This window comes from Saccostrea cucullata, unplaced genomic scaffold (assembly GCF_032062105.1).
Source record: "Saccostrea cucullata isolate Sc308-1 unplaced genomic scaffold, CSIRO_AGI_Scuc_v1 ctg6782, whole genome shotgun sequence".
Taxonomy (NCBI): domain Eukaryota; kingdom Metazoa; phylum Mollusca; class Bivalvia; order Ostreida; family Ostreidae; genus Saccostrea; species Saccostrea cuccullata.
The window spans coordinates 1-21,582 of NW_026928553.1; the positions used below are offsets into that span (position 1 = coordinate 1).

The 21,582-nt window shown below is 33.2% G+C and overlaps 1 protein-coding gene across 4 annotated transcripts in view; it reads left to right on the forward strand.

Annotated features, from left to right (window-relative positions):
- The first annotated feature begins 215 nt into the window (after window positions 1-215).
- LOC134277941 (dedicator of cytokinesis protein 9-like) overlaps window positions 216-21,582 on the forward strand; it is a 31,801-nt gene continuing 10,434 nt past the window's right edge. Inside the window, exons 1-21 of one of the 4 annotated variants that reach the window (XM_062760245.1) lie at window positions 216-598; window positions 900-965; window positions 7,052-7,174; window positions 7,461-7,633; window positions 8,104-8,176; window positions 8,675-8,767; window positions 8,989-9,120; window positions 10,922-11,090; window positions 14,395-14,462; window positions 14,597-14,677; window positions 14,926-15,090; window positions 15,441-15,659; window positions 15,975-16,168; window positions 16,316-16,423; window positions 16,686-16,771; window positions 18,324-18,511; window positions 18,606-18,671; window positions 18,872-18,964; window positions 19,955-20,130; window positions 20,362-20,449; window positions 20,610-20,696. In XM_062760245.1, the coding sequence (XP_062616229.1) occupies window positions 560-598; window positions 900-965; window positions 7,052-7,174; window positions 7,461-7,633; window positions 8,104-8,176; window positions 8,675-8,767; window positions 8,989-9,120; window positions 10,922-11,090; window positions 14,395-14,462; window positions 14,597-14,677; window positions 14,926-15,090; window positions 15,441-15,659; window positions 15,975-16,168; window positions 16,316-16,423; window positions 16,686-16,771; window positions 18,324-18,511; window positions 18,606-18,671; window positions 18,872-18,964; window positions 19,955-20,130; window positions 20,362-20,449; window positions 20,610-20,696 (2,487 nt within the window). In that variant the 5' untranslated portion in view covers window positions 216-559. Of the gene's footprint in view, window positions 599-899; window positions 966-6,609; window positions 6,760-6,873; window positions 6,974-7,051; window positions 7,175-7,460; window positions 7,634-8,103; window positions 8,177-8,674; window positions 8,768-8,988; window positions 9,121-10,921; window positions 11,091-14,394; window positions 14,463-14,596; window positions 14,678-14,925; window positions 15,091-15,440; window positions 15,660-15,974; window positions 16,169-16,315; window positions 16,424-16,685; window positions 16,772-18,323; window positions 18,512-18,605; window positions 18,672-18,871; window positions 18,965-19,954; window positions 20,131-20,361; window positions 20,450-20,609; window positions 20,697-21,582 lie in introns of those variants that run through there. The other 3 variants (XM_062760246.1, XM_062760248.1, XM_062760247.1) reach the window with 3 other exon arrangements.

The window sequence follows — 21,582 nt, forward strand, 5'->3', positions numbered from 1 at the left end:
CTTTTTATGTATATAATTTTTTATTTCCTTGTTCTTGCATTTCAAAAAATTTACAAATGTTTACTTTTAAAAAAGTCATTGTGAAAATGTTTGTGTAATTTGATAAAGCCCTGAGGTATACATTTCATTATCCTGTATAAAACACACCTTCGCATCAACGAAGGGTCTGGTTTCTTAAATTTATACTACCAGTTAGAAAGATATGTTTCACATTTCTTTTGAAGAGAGAAATTGTGGAATGTCATATAGATTAGTATTGCCGGGATTGTCACTTTTATATGTGGTGGTGGCGTGCAGAAGGGCCGACTGACATTTTACGGCTCAGATTATGGCCTGGTCTCGCAAAGTCCTACTCTAGCCAAGAGACTTCAGCCTTTGTAGTTAATTAATCAACAGTCCATTGGACTTATTGTGTGATTTCATAATGCGTTTTCTGCTGGAATGTAAATGAACTGTGATGGAATTGCTCAGTGGTTGTATTTTTTGTGATGCTTGATTGTTTTGTGATGGAGAGCTGGAATGTGTAACTGAAATGGAACCTTGGTTTGTGTAGCTAGACATGAATAAGAAAAAGAAATTTATTTTACCTCTGCCACAGGTATTGTCAGCTGTTCAATCATGTAACATGCAAATGCTAAGGAACTTAAAGGATAAATACATGCATTCACTTTCATGCAGTAATTTATTACATGCAACATATATTAGAAAATAAAAATATGAGAATATAATATACATATAATTTTTTCCCCAAATTATATATGCATAAAAATAAGTATATCTATTCTAATACTTTAAAGAATACAAGGTATTTAGATGAAGATCATTACTTTAACATGATGATATGTCAATATTTATGCTAAATGCAGTATGTTTGCACCATTTTAACACCAATTTTGCAGAGATCAATATCCATTGAGGTCAACAACAATTATGACTTTTCCAGTCCTGAGAAAGGCATTGTTATGGTAGAGTATTATTTCTAGACTTACAATATGACCTCAAACAAGTTATGACCACAAATCCTAGTATATATGTGTATGTTGAATCTGTATTTAATTAGAATGGAGCAAATTTTTTATGGACATTTTGCTATCAGGCCAGTGTGATCAAGACTTCACCCTAGTGGTGACTTTCTATGATGATGCATTTTGATGATGCCTTATGGTAACACCACTATCTTGACCACAGAGGAACAGGCCTATAAAGCTATTACCATCAGGTTTTGGTTCAATTGGTTCTTTGTTACTTGCTTTGTTTTACTAAGGAAGAAATCAACTTTACACATAGAATGTTTTTTTTTGTGTATTTTTAATGTTCTTGAAACCTTTTATAGATGTCCATTAGCATAATTTCCCAAAGCCAGTTTAAGAGTTTTCTTAAAAGGGTGTTAAGATGGAAAATATCTTTATGTCGTTACATTCTCTGCATGCATATTATAGGCTGAAACCCTGATCATGATTTCAGTACATCTAGCAATTGGAAACTAATACTTGCAGAATTAAACTTCTTGATAAAGAAGACATGATTGTTACAGCTTTAAACAACCTTTAGGACAACTTTTATGATTTAGAGTGCTGAAAGTACAAAAAAGGGGCAAAGGATATGTGAAGATAAAACTCATCAGAAACTTAATTTACAAATGACTACATGATCAGTGATTGATCACCAGATACAAGCAAGATAACATAGAGGGTATATGAAATAAAAAAATGAAATAACTTTCATACACTATTTCCGAGCATTTTGAGACAGTATTTCATTGTTTAATGCAAGCAATGATTAGCCAGGCTAATAAGAGATTATGTGAGAATATTAAATGTATTTAGCTTAAACAGAAAACATTTTATTTTTATGACTATATTGCTTAATATATTGCATCATGATTAGTATGTTACATTTACTTGTACATCATACATGTAATTATATCCCTGTCTGCCTCTTCTCTCTTAATTCATCATTTTACATCATGTTTGTCAAGGGAGAATGAAAAAGTAAAAGTAATGCTTACGCATTCTGTAAAGCTTGCTTTTGCCTCTCTAACCCACCTCTATTCATGCTCCAGTTAAATACTTGTCTCATTTAAAAGACTCTTAATGGTGAAGAAAAGTTTTTAACTTTTGATCATAATGTATTAAGTTTTAAATTTATTTCTTTTTCATATAATCTAGTCACATTAATTGTATCAAATTCTAAAAAAGTTATTGTTGATGCAGGCAATGCATTTTCTTATTAATAAATAATTATTCACTGATCTTTGAAATCACATTGCTGAAATGAGATGGTGAATATACTTAGAATGGTACAACTTTAAGAACAGTGAATACCTTCCAAATATTTTTTCGATTTCGACCACATTGACTGAATGCTATATCTCACATTTTTGTCAGAAACATGTCTTTGTGGGGCACAATGATAGTCTAAGAGGGAAAATTAATGATCTCTTATGTGTTCACTCAGTCCCATTACAAAAACAAAGAACTTTACAAAAATTGAATCAAATCATGGTGACAAACACTTTTTGTGATGCAAAAGTCAAGCATTAGAAAGGACATTTTGGTTAAATATTTGTTTCCTAAAATGAAATGCACTGTACTTTTTTATACAGTTTTACGATATCAATATAAGGCTATAATATTTGTTTCCTAAAATGAAATGCACTGTACTTTTGAAAACAGTTTTATGATGTCAATATAAGGCTATAATAAAATATTTTGAAGTATTTTACACAAACAAGCTCTTTTAAGTTGACCACATAGTGGGGGAAACCAATCTGCTCTACTTTTAGCATAGTTAGAAGTCATTTATTGCTTGAATTTAATCCAGCAATTGCTTATATAAGTGTTCATTTGAACTGGGTGATGTGTGTGGAATTTCATTATTGCAACATATCACTGGGAACTTTATTGGAAACTGCATCAGAATATATTACAACTGTATCAAATATAATTGTCATGTTCTCTGATAATATTGTATTTTCACAAAAAATGAAGGCTGGGTTTTATTGGTTTGTAGTGCATGTTATGAAATGTTCGATGACTTTCTTGATGGTTGGAAGTGATTTTAAAATGTCCACAAAGGCACGAGTTTTATACTGTGGACTGTAATTAACCTGTGATATATTGGCCATCACTGAATCAACTATCCTGAAGCATGCATCGATAATGACTAAATCACATTAAACATGTACCTTATCCGACAAAGAATTCACCAGGAATCTGTGTCTATTAGAAAGTAAGATATAGCAGGTTTTGGTCAGGCATTTTAATGCTAAAACTGTGTTTCCTCATGATTCTTGCTTGCTGTCTGGAATTCTGTTATGAAAGTTTGATGCCAGTTGGAAATTTTATATATACTTTTGTTTTCTGATAAAAGCGTAAACAATTCTTTCATCCTGTGCAAAAAAAGTAACTGGATTTTTACATGCATTTGTTGGAGGAATACAAAGCAGTGTAGTGGTTATAGGAATGTTTATAATGTGATAAAGTTATATTGGATGGAGGATGTAGATTTTAGGAGACAGAGTTACTTGATATCTGTGTATTGACTGCACCATGGCAGTGATGTACCTAGCTTCACTGGTAACCCTCAGCTCAAGAAAGACAGGTATTATAGAAATGATAGCGATTAGGTAATATTTTATGATTATGTTGTAATCATGTTCAGTTGTTTTAAATGTCTGTTTGATTTATCATTGTTTTCATTATCCCCCTGTTTGTTTCTGTCATTTCTTTGTTATACGGGGTTTTTTTATACACACCTATAAAACTCACTCCATCATAACACTTCATAAAAAATTGTTCATGTAGTTAGGGTTATAGGTACCAGCATGCATAGGCATAGCACAAAACGGCCAAAAATTCTAGCAAAGATTAAATTTTTTCCCTTGGACTTCCTAAAAACAGATTGTACCATCATGCATCAAGCATAACATATAATGGCCAAAAAATTCTCACAAAGATCAGATATTTGTTCCCTTGGTTTTTTATAAAACAGGAGAAATAAAGCAATTTTCATATATTTTTTGCAGGACCAGGGTCATTGTTGTCTTTGTTTAAAAAATAATCTGCATTTTATGTGAACAATACCTCATGTTGTTTGGGTTTCGTTCTTTAGTCCTCTTTATAAATATTGTAAAAGATCCCCCTCTTAATGCTTGATTCTCTAATCCTAATTTTAAAAAAAAGAACACCTCTCCCCACCCCTGGATAGAGTATTGTTTAAAGATATGTGTGTCATTAGAGACAAATTTAAACAATATACAGTAAAACCTTGTTATCCTGGACTTGTTGGGAGTGAGAACTTCCTGATTTCAGAGGGTAAAAATATAAGTGAAGGAAAAGGGGCATTGGGATTCCATTTTCCGGGTATTCAATAGATACTGAAGTTGAGCTGTAGTATGGGTACATGTTCATATTTTAAGCAGTTTTGTTTATAAACTAACAATGATATCATATCATATTCATTGATGAATTTCTGAAGATCAAAAGCAAACATATTGATAGTTTTTCATTTGACCTTTTTTAAAACAAAAATAAATGCCCTTTTTTTGTCTTTGCTTTATTTTCTCTTGAATTTTTTAATTTTGTTTAATTATTCATTGATAATGTAGCAAAATATGTCATTTGATGAGTAAAACACTTGATCATGAGTGGATATCTGACAATGATCTAAGTCTTAAACTTGTGGATTTGAACCAGTACAGGGGAGTCAATATCAAAGGTTTACATTTCAAGTAAACAAATTCATTATTAGTATAATACAGGTTTTATAATGAAGCTGCTGAATGTTAATGTCTTTTATACTACTTGAAAACAGGGGTCTGGTAGGGCTATGGATAATTTATATATTTTCAGTTGTTGAAATGTATCTTTGCTACACACACATGGTACTTTAAATCATTCTGGATACATACCAATGGATACCACATCTCAAGTGTAGGAGGCAACTAGATTATAATCTCTACCATTGAAGATGTTTATAGTGTAATAAAAAATAATCTACATTCATGTCGGTCAGGGGGGAATTTTCGGGGTATTTTGGGCCCCCTTGAAATGGGTTAATGTAAAATTTTATTCCATTATTTACACGTAAATTGAACTTTGTTTTATGGACCAAAAATAAAAGGTCAAAATATAACTGTCAATGTTTGTTTCTTCAACCAATAGATGTTGGTTTAATGAAAACATGTTTCGACAGAATTTGATTTTGTACTAATAAGTAAGTAACATGTACATATGTAGAGTTTGAACACATTTAAAGTCTATCAGAAGGTTTTTCTGAATTAAGCATTGGATTCTAAATAAAATCTTTTTATTAAAAAAAAAAAAAAGACAAGTACTGGTCACAATTTGCATAAACAATTGGCTGTATATTAATGTGTAAGCAAATTGATGCATGCAAGAAGTCTAAAGAACCTAGCAGTATTAGTGTGCAGAAAGTCGGAGTGTCCGTAAAATTCTCTGAGGGGATTATAGATCTTATCAGAGACAGACAGTCAGTGTATTGACAGGGTTGTTTGGGGTTTTATTGGTTATGCATCAGATTATGAAATATATCAGTATACCAATGTCTTCAATGCTTATAGGATTAGTGCAAGTGGTACTTGTATTGATTGTGGTCTGAGCAGGGCCATTTAGTCTAACAATACATTTTTTTTCGACTGTAGTCAAAGCTTTGATTTTACCTATTCTTATTTCCATGATTGGAAAAAAACGATTTCAATCCACTTTGATTTTTGTTTTTCTTTCCCCTTTTTTACATGATGCAGTAAAGTTTTTCAAATTATAGAGTAAGGAGTTGATCCTTTTGTTTCGGCCAGGTTGGAATCCAAATGACCGAGACCAGTCCTTTGTTGAAGTAGATGCTGGCACTAAAAATATCCCTCATTTGTCAAAGATCTAAGTGCCAAGTACAGTTGTTTATATTTTCTACCCTTCATCAGCAAGTGCATCTAAGTAAATGGTGAAAATCTCTGAAGGGATGTTAAACATATTTGTCCTTTTACCATTATTAAGTTATTTTCAGTTGTGTATATTTATATCAGAATTAATTATTAATTTAATGAAGAGGTGCACAATTACATTTGTTATGACTGATGGTTTAGATTATAGCTCTTGTACAATTAATATAGAACTTTACATGCACACTTAGGGATCCTTCTTACATAATATTTAGGAAGTAGAAGTGTTGATATTAAGTGTCCCATCATCAAGAAAATGTTTGTGTATGGTTCAATGAAAATATTTAATAGACTATTTCTTATGAGAAGATTCTTGAATGCAGAGTATCTATGTTAATTTTACTTATAACTAACTAAAATACATCCATATGCTACAATGTGTAATACTTAGAGATACAAACACATGATCACACTTAAATATATGTACATGCAAGTACTGTATTTTGAAATAGTAATCAAAAAGTCAAAATAATTTACCTGAAATACAATTTTCCTGCTCTCAATATTCAGTGATTCAGAAATACTGTACATGGTGACAAATATGAAGAACAATACATTGACTCTAAGCTTATGAGAACAAAGACTCACTTAAACCCTGGCATACTATTTTGACCCACTTCCTGTATCTATTTCCTTGTTGATGGAGGGAAAACTTTTTTGTTTGCTCACTGTCTATCTTGTAAAAAAAAAAAATCTAAAAATTTTAAGGAAGGAAGTAAAAATAAAACAGCTATTTTAAAAGTTTGAGCAGTTAAAATCGGTAATGGTTGAATGACTGTTTGGAGATGTATGTTATAACGGTAATGTTTTGTTTTATTATGTCACTTTATCTACTTCCTTTGAACACATGTTCTCAGCAGTCAGTGACATGCAATCATTGTCACATATTTCCGCTGATTGTTTATTTATCAGCAGTTCACAGTAGATTTTTGTTTACAGTCTATCTGTGGAGTCATGAGTTCCATTTTCTAGTTTAGGAACAAAATGTCACATTTTCAGTTTTTGAGACATAATGTATGTATTGTAGAGTTCCAGAACAAACATTGAACTGTGTTTAATTGGTACTATAAGGATTATAATTTTGTTTTGTAGGCCAGACCCAAACAAGTAGACCCGGTTGACTATGAGACTTATATCGGTAAGAACAAGAGTATCCTCCACAATGACCCCCAGAGGGAGATGCTCACATTCCCGTACGATGACATCATCATTCCGGTAAGATTTCACACTCAGCAGTAAAGGTTGTTGTTGAGAAAGGGTCGGGAAAGGGGGGAGTTGAAAGTAGGAACTAAAACAAAGAATCAGGAATAATTTTGTTAGCTTGTTGACTTTTTTTTACTTTTAACGTGGTAGAAATAAACTTGATGTTTCATTGGTAAGTATATTTACAATATAAGTAGGCAGGACACATATTCAACTTATTGTTACAGTAACAATTGTCAGAATATATATTGACTTGAGGAAATGAAATTTATATTAGGGTATCACTCTGATATTTTAGCCCCCAAATCCACCTAAGAGGATGCGTACACTGTATTCCACTGTTCCTGATTCAGCATTGGATGAGGCCAAAGATTTGTTGCTGCGGCAGTGTATAAAATCCTATACAGACAGTTGTCATATTGTCAGGTTCAAGTACAGTGCCTATGCTGGACGATATGAGAAACTACCCAAGTGAGTATGAAATCTCAGGATATTTGAATTACAGGTAAACATTGTGTAGCTTACATCCAGGGTCAGACAAATTTAATAATTTTACTAGACACATAATTTGTGATATTGTATCCATTTATGATAGTGTTGGTTGTCAAAAGAAAACATTTTTGTCATAAATGTGGATTTCATGTTTACTGCTTCATTAAAAATCTTAGCACCTGTTTTTCATGATTAATGTAGATTCATTGTTTACTACAACATTAAAAATCCTAATACCTGTCATATGACCTGATAAATGTAAAGTCCATGCTGAATATGATGTTGATAACTATTTTGTTTCATTATATTGTGTTGACTGTGGTGTAGCTATGTTTTATTTCAGTATTATTTTGACTGATGTTGGTAACTCTTGTTTTATGTGATGCTAGTAATTGTGTTAATTTCAGTTTTATGTTGACAGAGATATTGATAGTTTTACTTTATTTCAGTATCAAGAATACAGACCCTCTACCTCAGCACACATTTGAGATTGATGCTGAACCAGAAGAAAGGGGTGACGAGGTCAGAATATATCAGTTATAAGTTCATACACAAAAAAATGTCCTGATGACTGAATGTTCTCACAGATATGGCTGTTGTCAGAACCGGTGTAAAAATAAAACTTACGTAGACATTAATGGTTATGCATGAGTGTGTCATCTGTCATAAATTATATCAACAAGGTCAATGTTTGGCTTTATAGGACTTGTGTGTACTATTTTTGTATTGATCATCTTCATGTGTAAGTTGGTTTATATAGGAGTACATTGTATGTGTGTATATAAGATTGTTATATTTAGAAGGGAAAGAGATTTTATGAAGCTTGAATGTCTATTTAAAAGAAACAATTATAACTGCACTTGTAATTATTTCTTCTGCATCCCAAAGATAAATAAAATATAGATTACAATTATTTGTCTGAAAATATATATTAAAAAGTAGAGATACATGTATATCAGCAATACTCTTCACAACCTTCACTTCACATCACAGTGTTAGATGGTCTTTTGTATCATGTAGGACACAAAGAGTTTGACGGCCAGGATTCAGAAAACAGGCTGGTTGTATAAAGGTCCAGATGGAGGCAAAGAGAACATCATTAGTTTTACAAGGGTAATCTATCCAGCTGACAGCTTTATACTCTATAATATGTAAAGTTTTTCCGTATATGTTTATGGATATTAGTCACATTCTAGGGCTTTAATTTGCATTTAAGTATTAAAGTTTAGTAGCTTTTTATTGTATGCAAGTTTGAAAAACTGTTGTTGAAAGTTTCAAATGATGCACATAAAACAATTGTTAGATCAATGACTTTGATTTGATTTATCTTGTAGCAATTCAAGAAGAGATACTTTATACTAAAGCAAGAGTCAGACTTCACATACAGCTTACAGTTCTACAAAGATGAGCGGAAAACAGATGCCAAAGGAGCCATATTTCTGGACCTGGCAACTGAAGCTAGGCCAGTAAGGAGACAATTTGTTTTCTCTTATACCCATCACAATAGCAGTTTTACTGAATTAATGATAGAGTTCTATACATGTCTGCAGTTTGCTTTGTTTAACTCTGCAAACAAATTTTCTTTCAATGGTTATTTTTTGGAAGTTTGAATTACACCCTGAACCTGGTGAAAGAGATCAAAAGAAAAACAACTCACATTTTTGCTACATATTTTTGTTTATCCTAATGTCTTTAGGTGGGCTTATTGCTCATAGAACAGTTGCTAGCTATTGTCAGCTTCATGTTCAAACCCAGCAATTGACTGAACTAAATCAAATTTACATTGTACATACTCTATCTTAATAATGCTGTTGAGGTGATATATATTTTATTAAAACAAATGAGAACAAAACAAAGATTATAAAAAAAAATTCAGTACAGGTAAATATCAGTACATGTATCTCGAACATGGGGTATCTCGAATACCCCGCTTATGTCGAAGTCGATCGCCGGTATCAGCTGTTTTCTATATATATATGATTTAAAAAACACCTGAAATCTTGAACATGGTAATATCGAATACCCTGCTTGTGTTGAAGTACATGTATATTCAAAGTCCCAAGCCCCTTTTCACCTGGCTTATCTCAAAAGTGCAGTGAATATTATATCTACTGAACACACCTGGCGTCGTGACTTCACGCATTCTTGCCAGTGGCTATTAATTGACACATTCAAACGGGGGGGGGGGGGGAATCTTAATTAATCTCAAGGTCATGTTTGGTATCTGTGTCAGGGTAATTGGTATCACAGCTTGGGTGTTTAGTGTAGTCTATGACCGATAAAACAAACAATTTCGCTGCAATTCAGAAAATAAAGACAGACAGTATTACTGATATTGCATTTAATAATATGCTCTGTATAATTGAAATAGTAAATTCATAAAAATAATAATTTTCACGATTAACTTAAATTAAACAGTTAAGTTGCAGTGCATAATGCACAGTGCAGTGATTGATTACATTCATGCTTATCTGCATATAAATAGATAACCTTGACTTCCATTGACATTGTTAGTTTCGTAAACTATATGTTCCTTAGCAGTACATGTACTTCGTAATGTAATACATGTAAGCTATTAATATTCAAGTACACATTTTAAATACTGATTATTTTTTTAGTGCTCTAAATAACACTAAATTTCATCAAATAATGTTTTTAAAAATTTTGTCTTCTTCTTTGTTCTTCAACTATAATGCTAATGATACATCCCGTTGGACCACGTAAGCATAGCCTGGAAAATGTAAAATCGCTGTATATGCAATAAGGCATGTACATTAAATTGTTTTACAATTATACACAATAAAGAAAACAACAACATTGTTTTTCTTAATATTTATTGTGAATATGCTTGAGTCTTTACCATAAAGACTACATGTTACAGGATAGTGTTATGCATGAAGTTATATATACAAAAACGGGAAATTATTGATTCGACTTTAGAAGATAACTTCGGATATCTCGAACCCCCGGATATCTCGAAGTCGTGTCCAGGTCCCTTCAACTTCGAGATATTGATATTTCACTGTTACGATTTTGAAAATATAAATAATTTTTGAAAATATCACACATATATGTACTGGATATGTAACATTTACTCATGCATTCATTTTTAAATTTGTAGTCACCATATACTAAAAATTAGATGAAAATACTTAAGTACATGTACTGACTTCAAAAAAAAGGTATATAAACCCATGCGGTCCATGTTAAGAGAAAAAGTACTACATTTATATATATATATGTTATCATTTCACCTGTTTTCTTCAGAACTCTAAGAGAGGGAAGCACTGTTTTGAAGTGGTCCTCACCAATGACCGCCCCCCGTATGTGTTCGCTGCGGAATCAGAAACAGAGATGAATGATTGGATCAGAGTATTGAACAAAGCAATAAACGCTGCAGAAACTGCATCTAATGTGTCTATGGAAAGGAATAGAGGTATCTTGGACTGAATTCATATACAAAAGCTTGCTTTATATCAGTTATACATGTGTGTTTGTATTGCAATATTCAAGACTTCATTGGAATCACTTCAGGGTTTGCATGATTATATTTATCAGCAAAAGGTTTGTGATTGACATAAGGTAAAGGAAAATGCAGGAAGAAAATGTTTTTGTTTTTTTTCGTGGTTACAGGAATAAACATGTTTACAAATTACAACAAATAAAAGTAGATATATTTTGTGGGAAAACTTATTGCTAATAACTGTATAGTCAAATGAGTTAGAAGTGTTAATTACTTGATATTCAAATAAGGTAGAAACACCATCACTTTTCTATTAATAAGTTCAAAATGTTCACAATATACTTTTTTTCTGGTGGGTGTTGGAACCTGCTCCCTTTTTAGTGTTTTTGTGTGTGTGTGTTTTTTTAATTTTTTTAAAATTTTGTTTTGGATAAAATTAAATCTTCTTAACCCGATTGTTTAATGTTATTAGGGCCCCGCAAGGATTTGCGGGTGCCCTATAGTAATCACTCTGTCCGTCCGTCTGTCCGTCTGTCTGTCTGTCTGTCACTCTTCCGTCCACAAATTTTCTGTTTTTTTCTAATAACTTTTTTTATGGTTGCCCAATCAAGTTCAAATTTGGTATGGTAGTTCAGTAGGCAGAAATACATATTTTGATGCTAAGTTTGGTTCTCTATGTCCCATGGTTTGGAGCTGGGGTGGTGGGGTAGATTCCTTAACTATGCATAAGAATGAACGGGCAACTTTTTTTATGGTTGCCCAATCAAGTACAAATTTGGTACGGTAGTTCAGTAGGCAGAAATACATATTTTGATGCTAAGTTGGGTTCTCTATGTCCCTTGGTTTGGAGCTGGGGTGGTGGGGTAGATTCCTTCACTTTATATAAGAATGCATTGGCAAAGAGAGATAACTGCTGAAGATGTTCCCATATTGTAAACTGAATGCTGCTAGGAGTCCCTTGGGATTAATTAGCTTTCCTCCTGAAGAAAATCCAGAGCATTATCTTTATCTGTCACATTGAGATTAATTACCACCTCTGTCTGCAAATGAAGTTTGTTTTGAAGTTAAATCAATTTGGAATGCTATGAACACTCTGAAATGTGGATTTAAATATAAATTTTTATTATTTATTTTTGTTTGATAGTTATGATTTCATTGAATTCTAAAAAAAGAAATAGATGAAAGAAGATTTTTTGATTTACTTTTTTTCACTTTTTTCACTTTTTTTAGCTCACCTCAACGAAGTTGGGGGAGCTTATGTAATACCCTCGGCGTCGGCGTCGGTGTCGGCGTCGGCGTCCACGTCGGCGTCGGCGTCCCAGGTTAAGGTTAAGTTTTTTGGAGCAGTTTTCTTTTTAAGTACTTCTATGTCCTATATTGATTAGACATGCATGGAAGATGGTTCTAGTGTGTTTCATTGTACCAGTCAAAGTTTCAGATGCTGCAATTTCAGCAAAGGAATGACCAGGTTAATGTTTTTGGAGCAGGTTAACATTTTTGGTGCAGTTTTTGGTGTAAGTTTCATTTCCAAGTAACTATAATCCCTATGTTGACCAAACTTGCATGGATGATACATCTAAGGATGGATACTACCGGGCTGAATCTGACCTACATTTTCCGGTTGAGTGAACAGGTTAAAGTGTTTGGTGCAGGTTTCATTTCCAAGTAACTATAAGCCCTACGTTGACCAAACTTGCATGGATGATACATCTAAGGATGCATACTACCGGGCTTGCTTCGGATGCTGAATCTGACCTACATTTTCCGGTTGAGTGAACAGGTTTAAGTTTTTGGTGCAGGTCTCATTTCCAAGTAACTATAAGCCCTATGTTGACCAACCTTGCATGGTCATACATCTAAGGATGCATACTACCAGGCTCGCTTCGGATGCTGAATCTGACCTACATTTTCCGGTTGAGTGAACAGGTTTCAGTTTTTGGTGCAGGTCTCATTTCCAAGTAACTATAAGCCCGATGTTGACCAAACTTGCATGGATGATACATCTAAGGATGCATACTACCGGGCTTGCTTCGGATGCTGAATCTGACCTACATTTTCTGGTTGAGTGAACAGGTTAAAGTTTTTGGTGTAGGTTTCATTTCCAAGTAACTATGAGACCTATGTTGACCAAATTTGCATGGATGATACATCTAAGGATGCATACTACCGGGCTTGCTTCGGATGCTGAATCTGACCTACATTTTCCGGTTGAGTGAACAGGTTAAAGTTTTTGGTGCAGGTTTCATTTCCAAGTAACTATGAGACCTATGTTGACCAAACTTGCATGGATGATACATCTAAGAATGCACACTACCGGGCTTGCTTCGGATGCTGAATCTGACCTACATTTTGTGGTTGAGTGAACAGGTTAAAGTTTTCATCAAGAGATGAAAATTCTCAAATTTGCTTCAGATGCTGGATTTTGATTACATTTTCATGAAGAAGAACTAGTTTAAATTGTTTATGTAGGTCTATTTCAAAGTATCAGATCAAAATTGCTTAAATATTTTCATTTTTGGAATGTACACTTTTTGTTGGTTAATTGTGTGACTTTGCCTTACTTAAAGATAACATTCGTTGAGGTGAGCTCTGTAATCTCTGATTACCTATGTTTTTAAAATATATTAATTCAAGAATATTATTAATTTTTAATGTAGTTGTATAAAACCCCCATTCTATCATTAATACTGAAAAAATTCTTATTGTAAATTTAGAAGAAAATGATGAGAGAGGTACAATTAATCCCTTGGGATTAATTATCTAGCCTGCTGCAGAAAATTTAGTAGGCTTTTCTTTATCTGTCACTTTAAGATTAATGAAAACCTTTGTCTGCAACTGCTGTTTGTTTGAAGTTAAGGTCAAGCCTTCATGATATTTGCATTCATTGAAGGCTGGCATTTTATATAACACAAGCTTCATAATTGTTTAAATATACATTCAATGTTAAGTTGTTCTTTACTGCCTAATGTAAATACAAGGATATTATTTTCAGGTTTTTGAATATTCAGGAATTATCTTGAAATTTTAAGAATACAGTTGCTGTTGCTTATTCTTCGTACATTTATTAATCATTCTGTAAGCTGCACCCTTTTAATTCTACCCCATGGCGGGGCCCTTGCTGACTGGTCAGTTTTCTAGTTTAAGATTCCAGTAATATACCATGGAGTATCAAATAGTACCATGTCTTTCATTAGTGTCCCAGTGTATCTTGTGTTAATTTTATAATTTGCTTCATTTAGATGATTAATCTAACTTTGAATGTATTTTATTTCTTTAGAGGAAGTTCAAACTCCTGACAAGTCTGGAGAAAAAGCAGAAATTAGCATGCATCCAGAGTTAGTGAAGGTAAAGGATCATTTTCTCCACCCACTTATTTCTTTGTGAATATTTCTTCAGTTTTAAGGATTGTTCTAGAATACTGCAAAAGTTAGATGATAAATAGACATTTTTAAAATTAAATTTTAATAAATCTTTTTCAGTACAACAGAGAAAGTGATTTGATGTTAACAAAGGCTCGAGAAGAAAACAGGCACAATCTATTTCGAGTTTATCCAGGCATTGTGAGTTGATAAGGCAATAAATCTTGGTTGAATGTTCATTTAAGGAAAATGATTTTAGCTAAAGTTCTGTGTTCATGAATAGAATTTATTCAGTCTAAAGACTTTAAAGTCTTTGTCTACAAAATAGATTCCAATTTATATTGTAAATATGTTTTCTTTACACCGATTCATCTTTTATTTACTTTCAGTCTGTATTTGTTATAAAGGTGTCACATTGGTTTGACATGTTAGATCTCTTACCTTTACAGAGGTTCCACTTTGATGAGGACGATGAGGAGGAAGATGAGAATCAGGAGGACATTGAGGTGTTCCCGGCCACAGTGTGTGACCACTACCTGATGAGACTGGTGGACTTCAAGCTTAAAACACAGGTCAATCTGGCAGAGGAGGGGCTCGGACAGAAGTTCGCAAATGTAAGAAGTAATTTACAACTAAGCAAATATAGTCAAACCTTATTATATTGAACTTGATGAGGCCAAGAAGAAAAATTATCTGAGGATTCAAGGGTAAAATACTTAATGAATTAGTGCTTGGGACTTCCAAATCACTTCAACATACCCATGGTATTTGAAATATTGGTGGTCATATACCAGAGTTTAACTATATCTTATAACAGTTTGGTATGATTGCATTAAGGGATTCTCTGAATGATAAGTTTTACAAATTATGCACATTCAGACTCACTAACTGATTTTATCATAAGGTTAAGTCAGTATTGTGCCTGTTCTCTGAATTCAGTACATACTGGTACTTTGCATTACAGCCCGAGCCCTTCTTTCTGAGTTTTGCTTTGTACGATGCCAAAGAAGGAAAGAAGATTTCGGAGGATTTCTACATAGACCCCAATGAGAAGGAGATCAGACAGATGGTCCCTGATGATGTCTTGTTAGCGTCAGACAAACTCCACTCTGTAGAGGGCAGGAATACCTCCCCAAATCTCCACGACTTGTCAGAGGAGTGGCTGCTTAAAAAAGACAGACATGTAAGTCCGGCATAGAAGTTACCCAGATTCAACTCTTAGTCCGATATTTGGTCAGCTTTTCATTATTTTTAATTGAAAAGAGGTTGTGTGTTTGAATTGTGGAATGTGAGTGCTTGATGTTTAGCTACTTTTTTTTGGCTACTTAAGAGAAACCATCTGTTGCAAAAATTTTATTCTTGTGTATTTTTTATTAGCAAAGAAGACATAGAGCAAAAACCAGGATTCATGGAAATTTTGTCTGGCTTAAAATACCACATGTTTAACTAAAGGTGTCATGAAAATCTGGTGATCAGAGTGTATTTTACTCATTTACAGGGTGTGTTCTCGGTGACTTCCTGCCATGCTGAGGTGTACTTGTTTGTGAGGGTAGAGAAGGTCCTCCAGGGCTCCCTATCCCAGGCTTGTGACCAGTACCTCAAGGCCCCCTCTGGTAACAAAGTCTACAAACAGATGAGGCAGTTCTGTTCACAGATCGGACATCACAGAATGCCATTTGGATGGGCTGCAAGGTGATTTAATAGAATAGTAGAATAGAATAATTAAAGTTATGAAAATAAAAATCTTAGACTTTAAATTTAGTGCATCTTTACTTGATAGAGTTCTTAAAAAGAGAAGAAGTTTTACAATGTAAGCATAATATGTTGCAATTTTTATAGACAATTGATCATTGAAACAAATGGTCCAGCAGAATTAAAAATTTACAGACAAGATCCCTCAAAGTTTTCAGAACAGGAAGTTATCAAAGTTCTTCAGGACTTAAAAAAGTAAGTAAAGTTGCAAATAAATTGCATGATAATTCTTTTATTTTTTGGAAAGTAGTTAAAAAATAGCACAAGGGGAAAAAAAAGGCATAATTTAAGAAGGAATGCTGTTCTTAATATTTGTTTCAATTGGTAGACCTTAATTCTCAACCACTTGTGCTTCACGTGTAAGAATAAGTTAAAAAAAAATTCCAATTTTATTCTTGAAGTAACCCAACGATTGCGGAATTATTTATATTATTATCTGTAATATTTTTCGTTATAGGCCTGAAAAACAAGGAAAACTTCAAGAGATCCCAGGGTGCTTAAAAATTACAATTCACAAAACAAACCCAGATCAGCCCTTACAAAGTATGCACTTAAATTATCACCTTTATGTAACAGAAGATGATCAGTATACTGTAAATTCCTTTTTTTATTATCGCGAAATAGCTCTTTAACGTCAAATCGCGAGAATAATTTTTCGCGAATGAATGAAGGATTAAAAAAAATACATGGATTTTAGCACTATAATAATAAAAGCGAATCACTTAATTTCGCGAGTAATGATTCTCGCGAAATTACGCGATAATTAATTCCTCGCTAATAATTAGGAATCTACAGTATTCATGCATTATTATTGCTTTTTTTTTTTTTTTTTTTACATAATTGTTAATTATATGAAAAACGATTTTATTTTTTCTTTGAAAATCAATTAGTATACAAGGAGTACATATCTTTCAAGCAGGTTTTGTTCTCCAAGAAAAGTAAATTTCATTGATATTTTTTTATTATTAGAATATTATAAGTGGGGTATGTTGTAGATGTAAACTTTATTATCAGTTCTTACAATTATAGTCTTTGTGTGGTACTTTTGTGTTCTATAATTCAGTACAGTTTTATATATTAAGTTATCTTAACAGTAAATGTGAAAATATAATCTATTTATTAGAACATATTAGAAACCTCTCAGAATATCTGATTTTATTCACTTTTTGATGCACAATTTCTGTGACATGACTAATACTCTATATAAACCAATTTATTGATATACAGCTGTATGGTACACATTAATTTCTTAAATTTGACTCTGTTTCTGTACATTAAGTTGTCTTTATGAGTTGAACAGGTGGACTAACCTTTGAATTACTTAGTACCAATGAGAAAATTGTGTTCCTATTTTGGATATGATAGTATAAAAGTTAAACCTTTCCGATCAGATCTCTTACCTGGCCATGTTATGTCTACTAAATATGCAGGCCAGGACAATAACTAAGAGCACCGCATTTCTTTATTTGTTATAATTAGTTAAGGCCATAAAAAATAAATTGCTAGATTCTCATCCGGATTTTTTTTTTAATTGAGGCGGGCGGGCGGCTTTTAGGCCATAAAAAATAAATTGCTAGATTCTCATCCGGATTTTTTTTTAATCGAGGCGGGCGGGCGGCTTTTATTTTATATCTTTTATTTTTTCAATTTTGCAGATTTTTTATTGACCTGGTCAATCGGTGTAATTTTATCTACAATACCCAAATAAAAGTCATAGTAAAGGTTCAATTATCTGAGGCATAATCTCTTACTTCACATCATCACCAATCTTTTTCAACCAATGATCCTTGTTCAAAATATATACGCAAGTATTACAGCAATTACCATCTTCTCAGCTGTCAAAATCATGTCGACTTCGCGGGACTTAAAACGAAAAGTAGAATGGTCAAATGAATACCGATCCCGATCAGAGCGTATTAAGACGAAGAAAAACAGAAATCAAAAAAATCGAAGCTAGTGCCCTGTTCTCCATCATAAACTTCGGGGCGGGCAGGGATGAGAATCTAGGAATATTTTTATTATGGCCTAAATTATTGTTCTTTACTGTTATAACAGAATATTTGTTAGTGTATTAATATTAAATTCCTATTTTCAGATACTTTGACTTCCTCTCTAGTGCCAATTAAACCATTCCCCATCCCCCCGCCTGACCCCCCAGCTATAGAAGTGGAACAGTTTGTCCTAGATAGGGCATCATTCTGTGATACATTTGACTCTTATGTAAATCATCTTTATGTTTATCCCATGAACCTTAGATATGAACACCAAAAATCATTCACAAAGGTAAGCCTTTTTAATTTTGTAACTCAGAAATATTTTAAATTTATGTAATGTGATATGTACAGCATCATGAATTGTTCACTTATGTGTTTTTCAGGCAAGAAATATTGCATGTTGTGTGGAGATCAGAGATTCAGATGATGAAAATGCAATTCCATTGAAGGTATGACAGATGAGTAAAAGTAACTCACCAAAAATGCCTTAATATTTAATTTTGTTCATATATCGGAAAAATTTAAGTTGATGTAATTTTGTGAATCTGATTTGCTATCTGTTGTGCATCTATCTATTCAATCTCCTTAATTTCATTAAAAGAAAATGTCTCAAAACTCAGTCAAATGTTCATTGAATTCTTTTTCTTAGCGTATATATGCTCGCCCAGAAGTAGGTGTGTTCACTACTGTTGCTAGTGCCACTGTTCTCCATCATAACACTTCACCAGACTTCCTAGAGGAGGTAGGTAGTTCTCAAAAACTCAACTCATTCAATATAGATTTGCACTGTTGGAATAAAAAAAAATACATACCCTAGTACATGTATCTCAATTAAAATTGAAACAAATATTGTTGGTTTTGATTGTTTGAATGAATTAGTTTGAGTTAATTATACCCCAGCAACAAGTTGCCTGAGGTATAATGTTTTTGACCCGTTCGTCAGTCAGTCAGTCTGTCCGTCAGTCCTGTTTTTTTGGTCAGTGCAACTCCTCATAAACCGCTGTACAGAATTTCGTCAAACTTTGCAGTTATTTAGGACACAATGTGTAGATGTGCATATTACCAGGAAATTCCGATTCCTTTATTTTTCCGGGAATTTCCGCACTTTTCAACTTGAATTAGAGATGAACAGTTTGTCAGCGCAACTCCTCATAAACCGCTGCACAGAGTTTCGTCAAACTTTGCAGTTATTTAGGACACAATGTGTAGATGTGCATATTTCCAGGAAATTCCGATTCCTTTATTTTTTCTACAAATTTCCACATTTTTCAACTTACATATTTGGCCATACCTTGAATATAGAGATGAACAGTTTGTCAGTGCAACTCCTATTAAACCGCTGCAAACAATTTCGTTAAACGTAGCATATATTTAGGACACAATGTGTAGATATGCATATTACCAGAAAATTCTGATTCCTTAATTTTTCTGGAAATTTCGGCACTTTTCAACTTACATTTTTGGCCATTTCTTGAATATAGAGATGAATATATTGTCAGTGCAACTCCTCTTAAACTGCTGCACAGAATATCGTCATACTTTGCAGATATTTAGGACACAATGTGTAGATGTGCATATTATCAGGAAATTGGGATTCCTTTTATATTTTTGCCAGCAATTTCAGCACTTCGAGTTTTGGGGGAGTGTGGGATATGTGAGCTTGCTCACCTTTTCTTTCATTTACAATGGAAAATGATGACAGTTTTGAATGTAAATTTTATATGGTTTGTAGGTGAAGATAGCTCTTCCCATACAGTTGCATGATAAACATCATATATTATTCCGCTTCTATCATGTTAGTTGTGAAGGCTCAAAGTCTAATCGTAGTTCAGCATCTTCCATTAAAAAACGAGACAATATAGAGACACCTGTAGGATTCGCTTGGCTTCCTCTTCTGTCCCAGGGCAGGTTAGTGATAAAAAATCTCCATTCTATTCGTTTTGGAAAGGATGTTAGAGCTTATTACTGAATTATATCTATTCACTTGTACAGCAAACATTCTAATCACAGTTCAGAAAAATGTTATTTCACAGCTTGTTCTTAGAACTATGACTTTATACATGTAAATGATAAATCTTTTATACAAGTAGATGCAATTAGATAGCAGTATATACTGTATGAAGTTGTTATGAATTTCAGAGTATCAGTAGGGGAACAGAGTATACAAGTGGCAGCCTGTACTTCATTACCTAAAGACTACCTCAGTGCTAGATCTCCAGACAGATCAGTAGGTCTTCTTAAGAAATCTCTTTAACCTAACATTGGCTTAATGAAAACTATTGACTGCTTAGTATCTTGAATAACTAAAAAGTAAATTACATCTCATGACATTGAGGTCTGATAGAGATAAAATTTCAAAATTAATTTGTTGATTTCTTGTTTTCTAGATTCCAGCACCAGAAATCAAATGGGTGGATAATGGCAAACCAATCTTTAAAGTCAAAGTCCATCTACAATCCACTGTATACACAAAGGTTAGTAGAAATTAAAAGCTGTTTGTATTAAAACTCAGTTTTAGTGAAGTTTTAGGGACCAATAAGGTTACTTTTCTTTAAATGTGTATATAATAACATTGATTTGCGATATATTCACATTTGTGTGTTCATACTAAACTGTATTTTATTTGCTCTTCTGAGCCAAAGGCTCAAAGAGCTAATGCTATGGCCATTTGTGTGGTGTGTGTAAACTTTTTAGAATATGGGCCATAACTCAAGAACCCCTTGGCCAATCAGTACCAAATTTGTCACAGGGTATCCTTGGCCCAAGGGCTACCATTTATACTAAAATAAGGGTTGGGACCCTTAAACAAGGGGAGATAATCAGGAAAACAAAACCAAAAGTACTGGTTGCTAAAAAATCTTCTCCATAACCACCAGGTAGATTTTCACCAAACTTACATACAAGGATCAGGATATATTGAAGATTAAAATTTGCACGGGTCCCGGGAATTACCCTGGGGTAAAGGGCGTGGTCTCAAGGTCACTTCAAAGTTGACCTAAATTTACAATTAATAAAAATGTGTATATTTTGCTTACTATAAGGACTAGGATCATCAAATTGTGTAAGTTGATGCATCTTACGACTTCACATCATGTTAGCTCAAAAGTAGGTCACAGTGACCTACTTTTTAAATTTTGCGGGGATTTGTTTCCAGATTGATTTGAAGGCATATTTTGGACACTTTAAGGCCTATGATCATCAAACTTTGTCAGTTGATGCATCTTGGGTCCTCAAACAATGTCAACTTAAAAGTAGGTCACAGTGACCTACTTTTTGAACTTTATGACTTATCCTTTTAAAAACATTAAATCCCATTATTTCATACACTGGGAGATTTAGAATCATCAAATCTTGTACTTT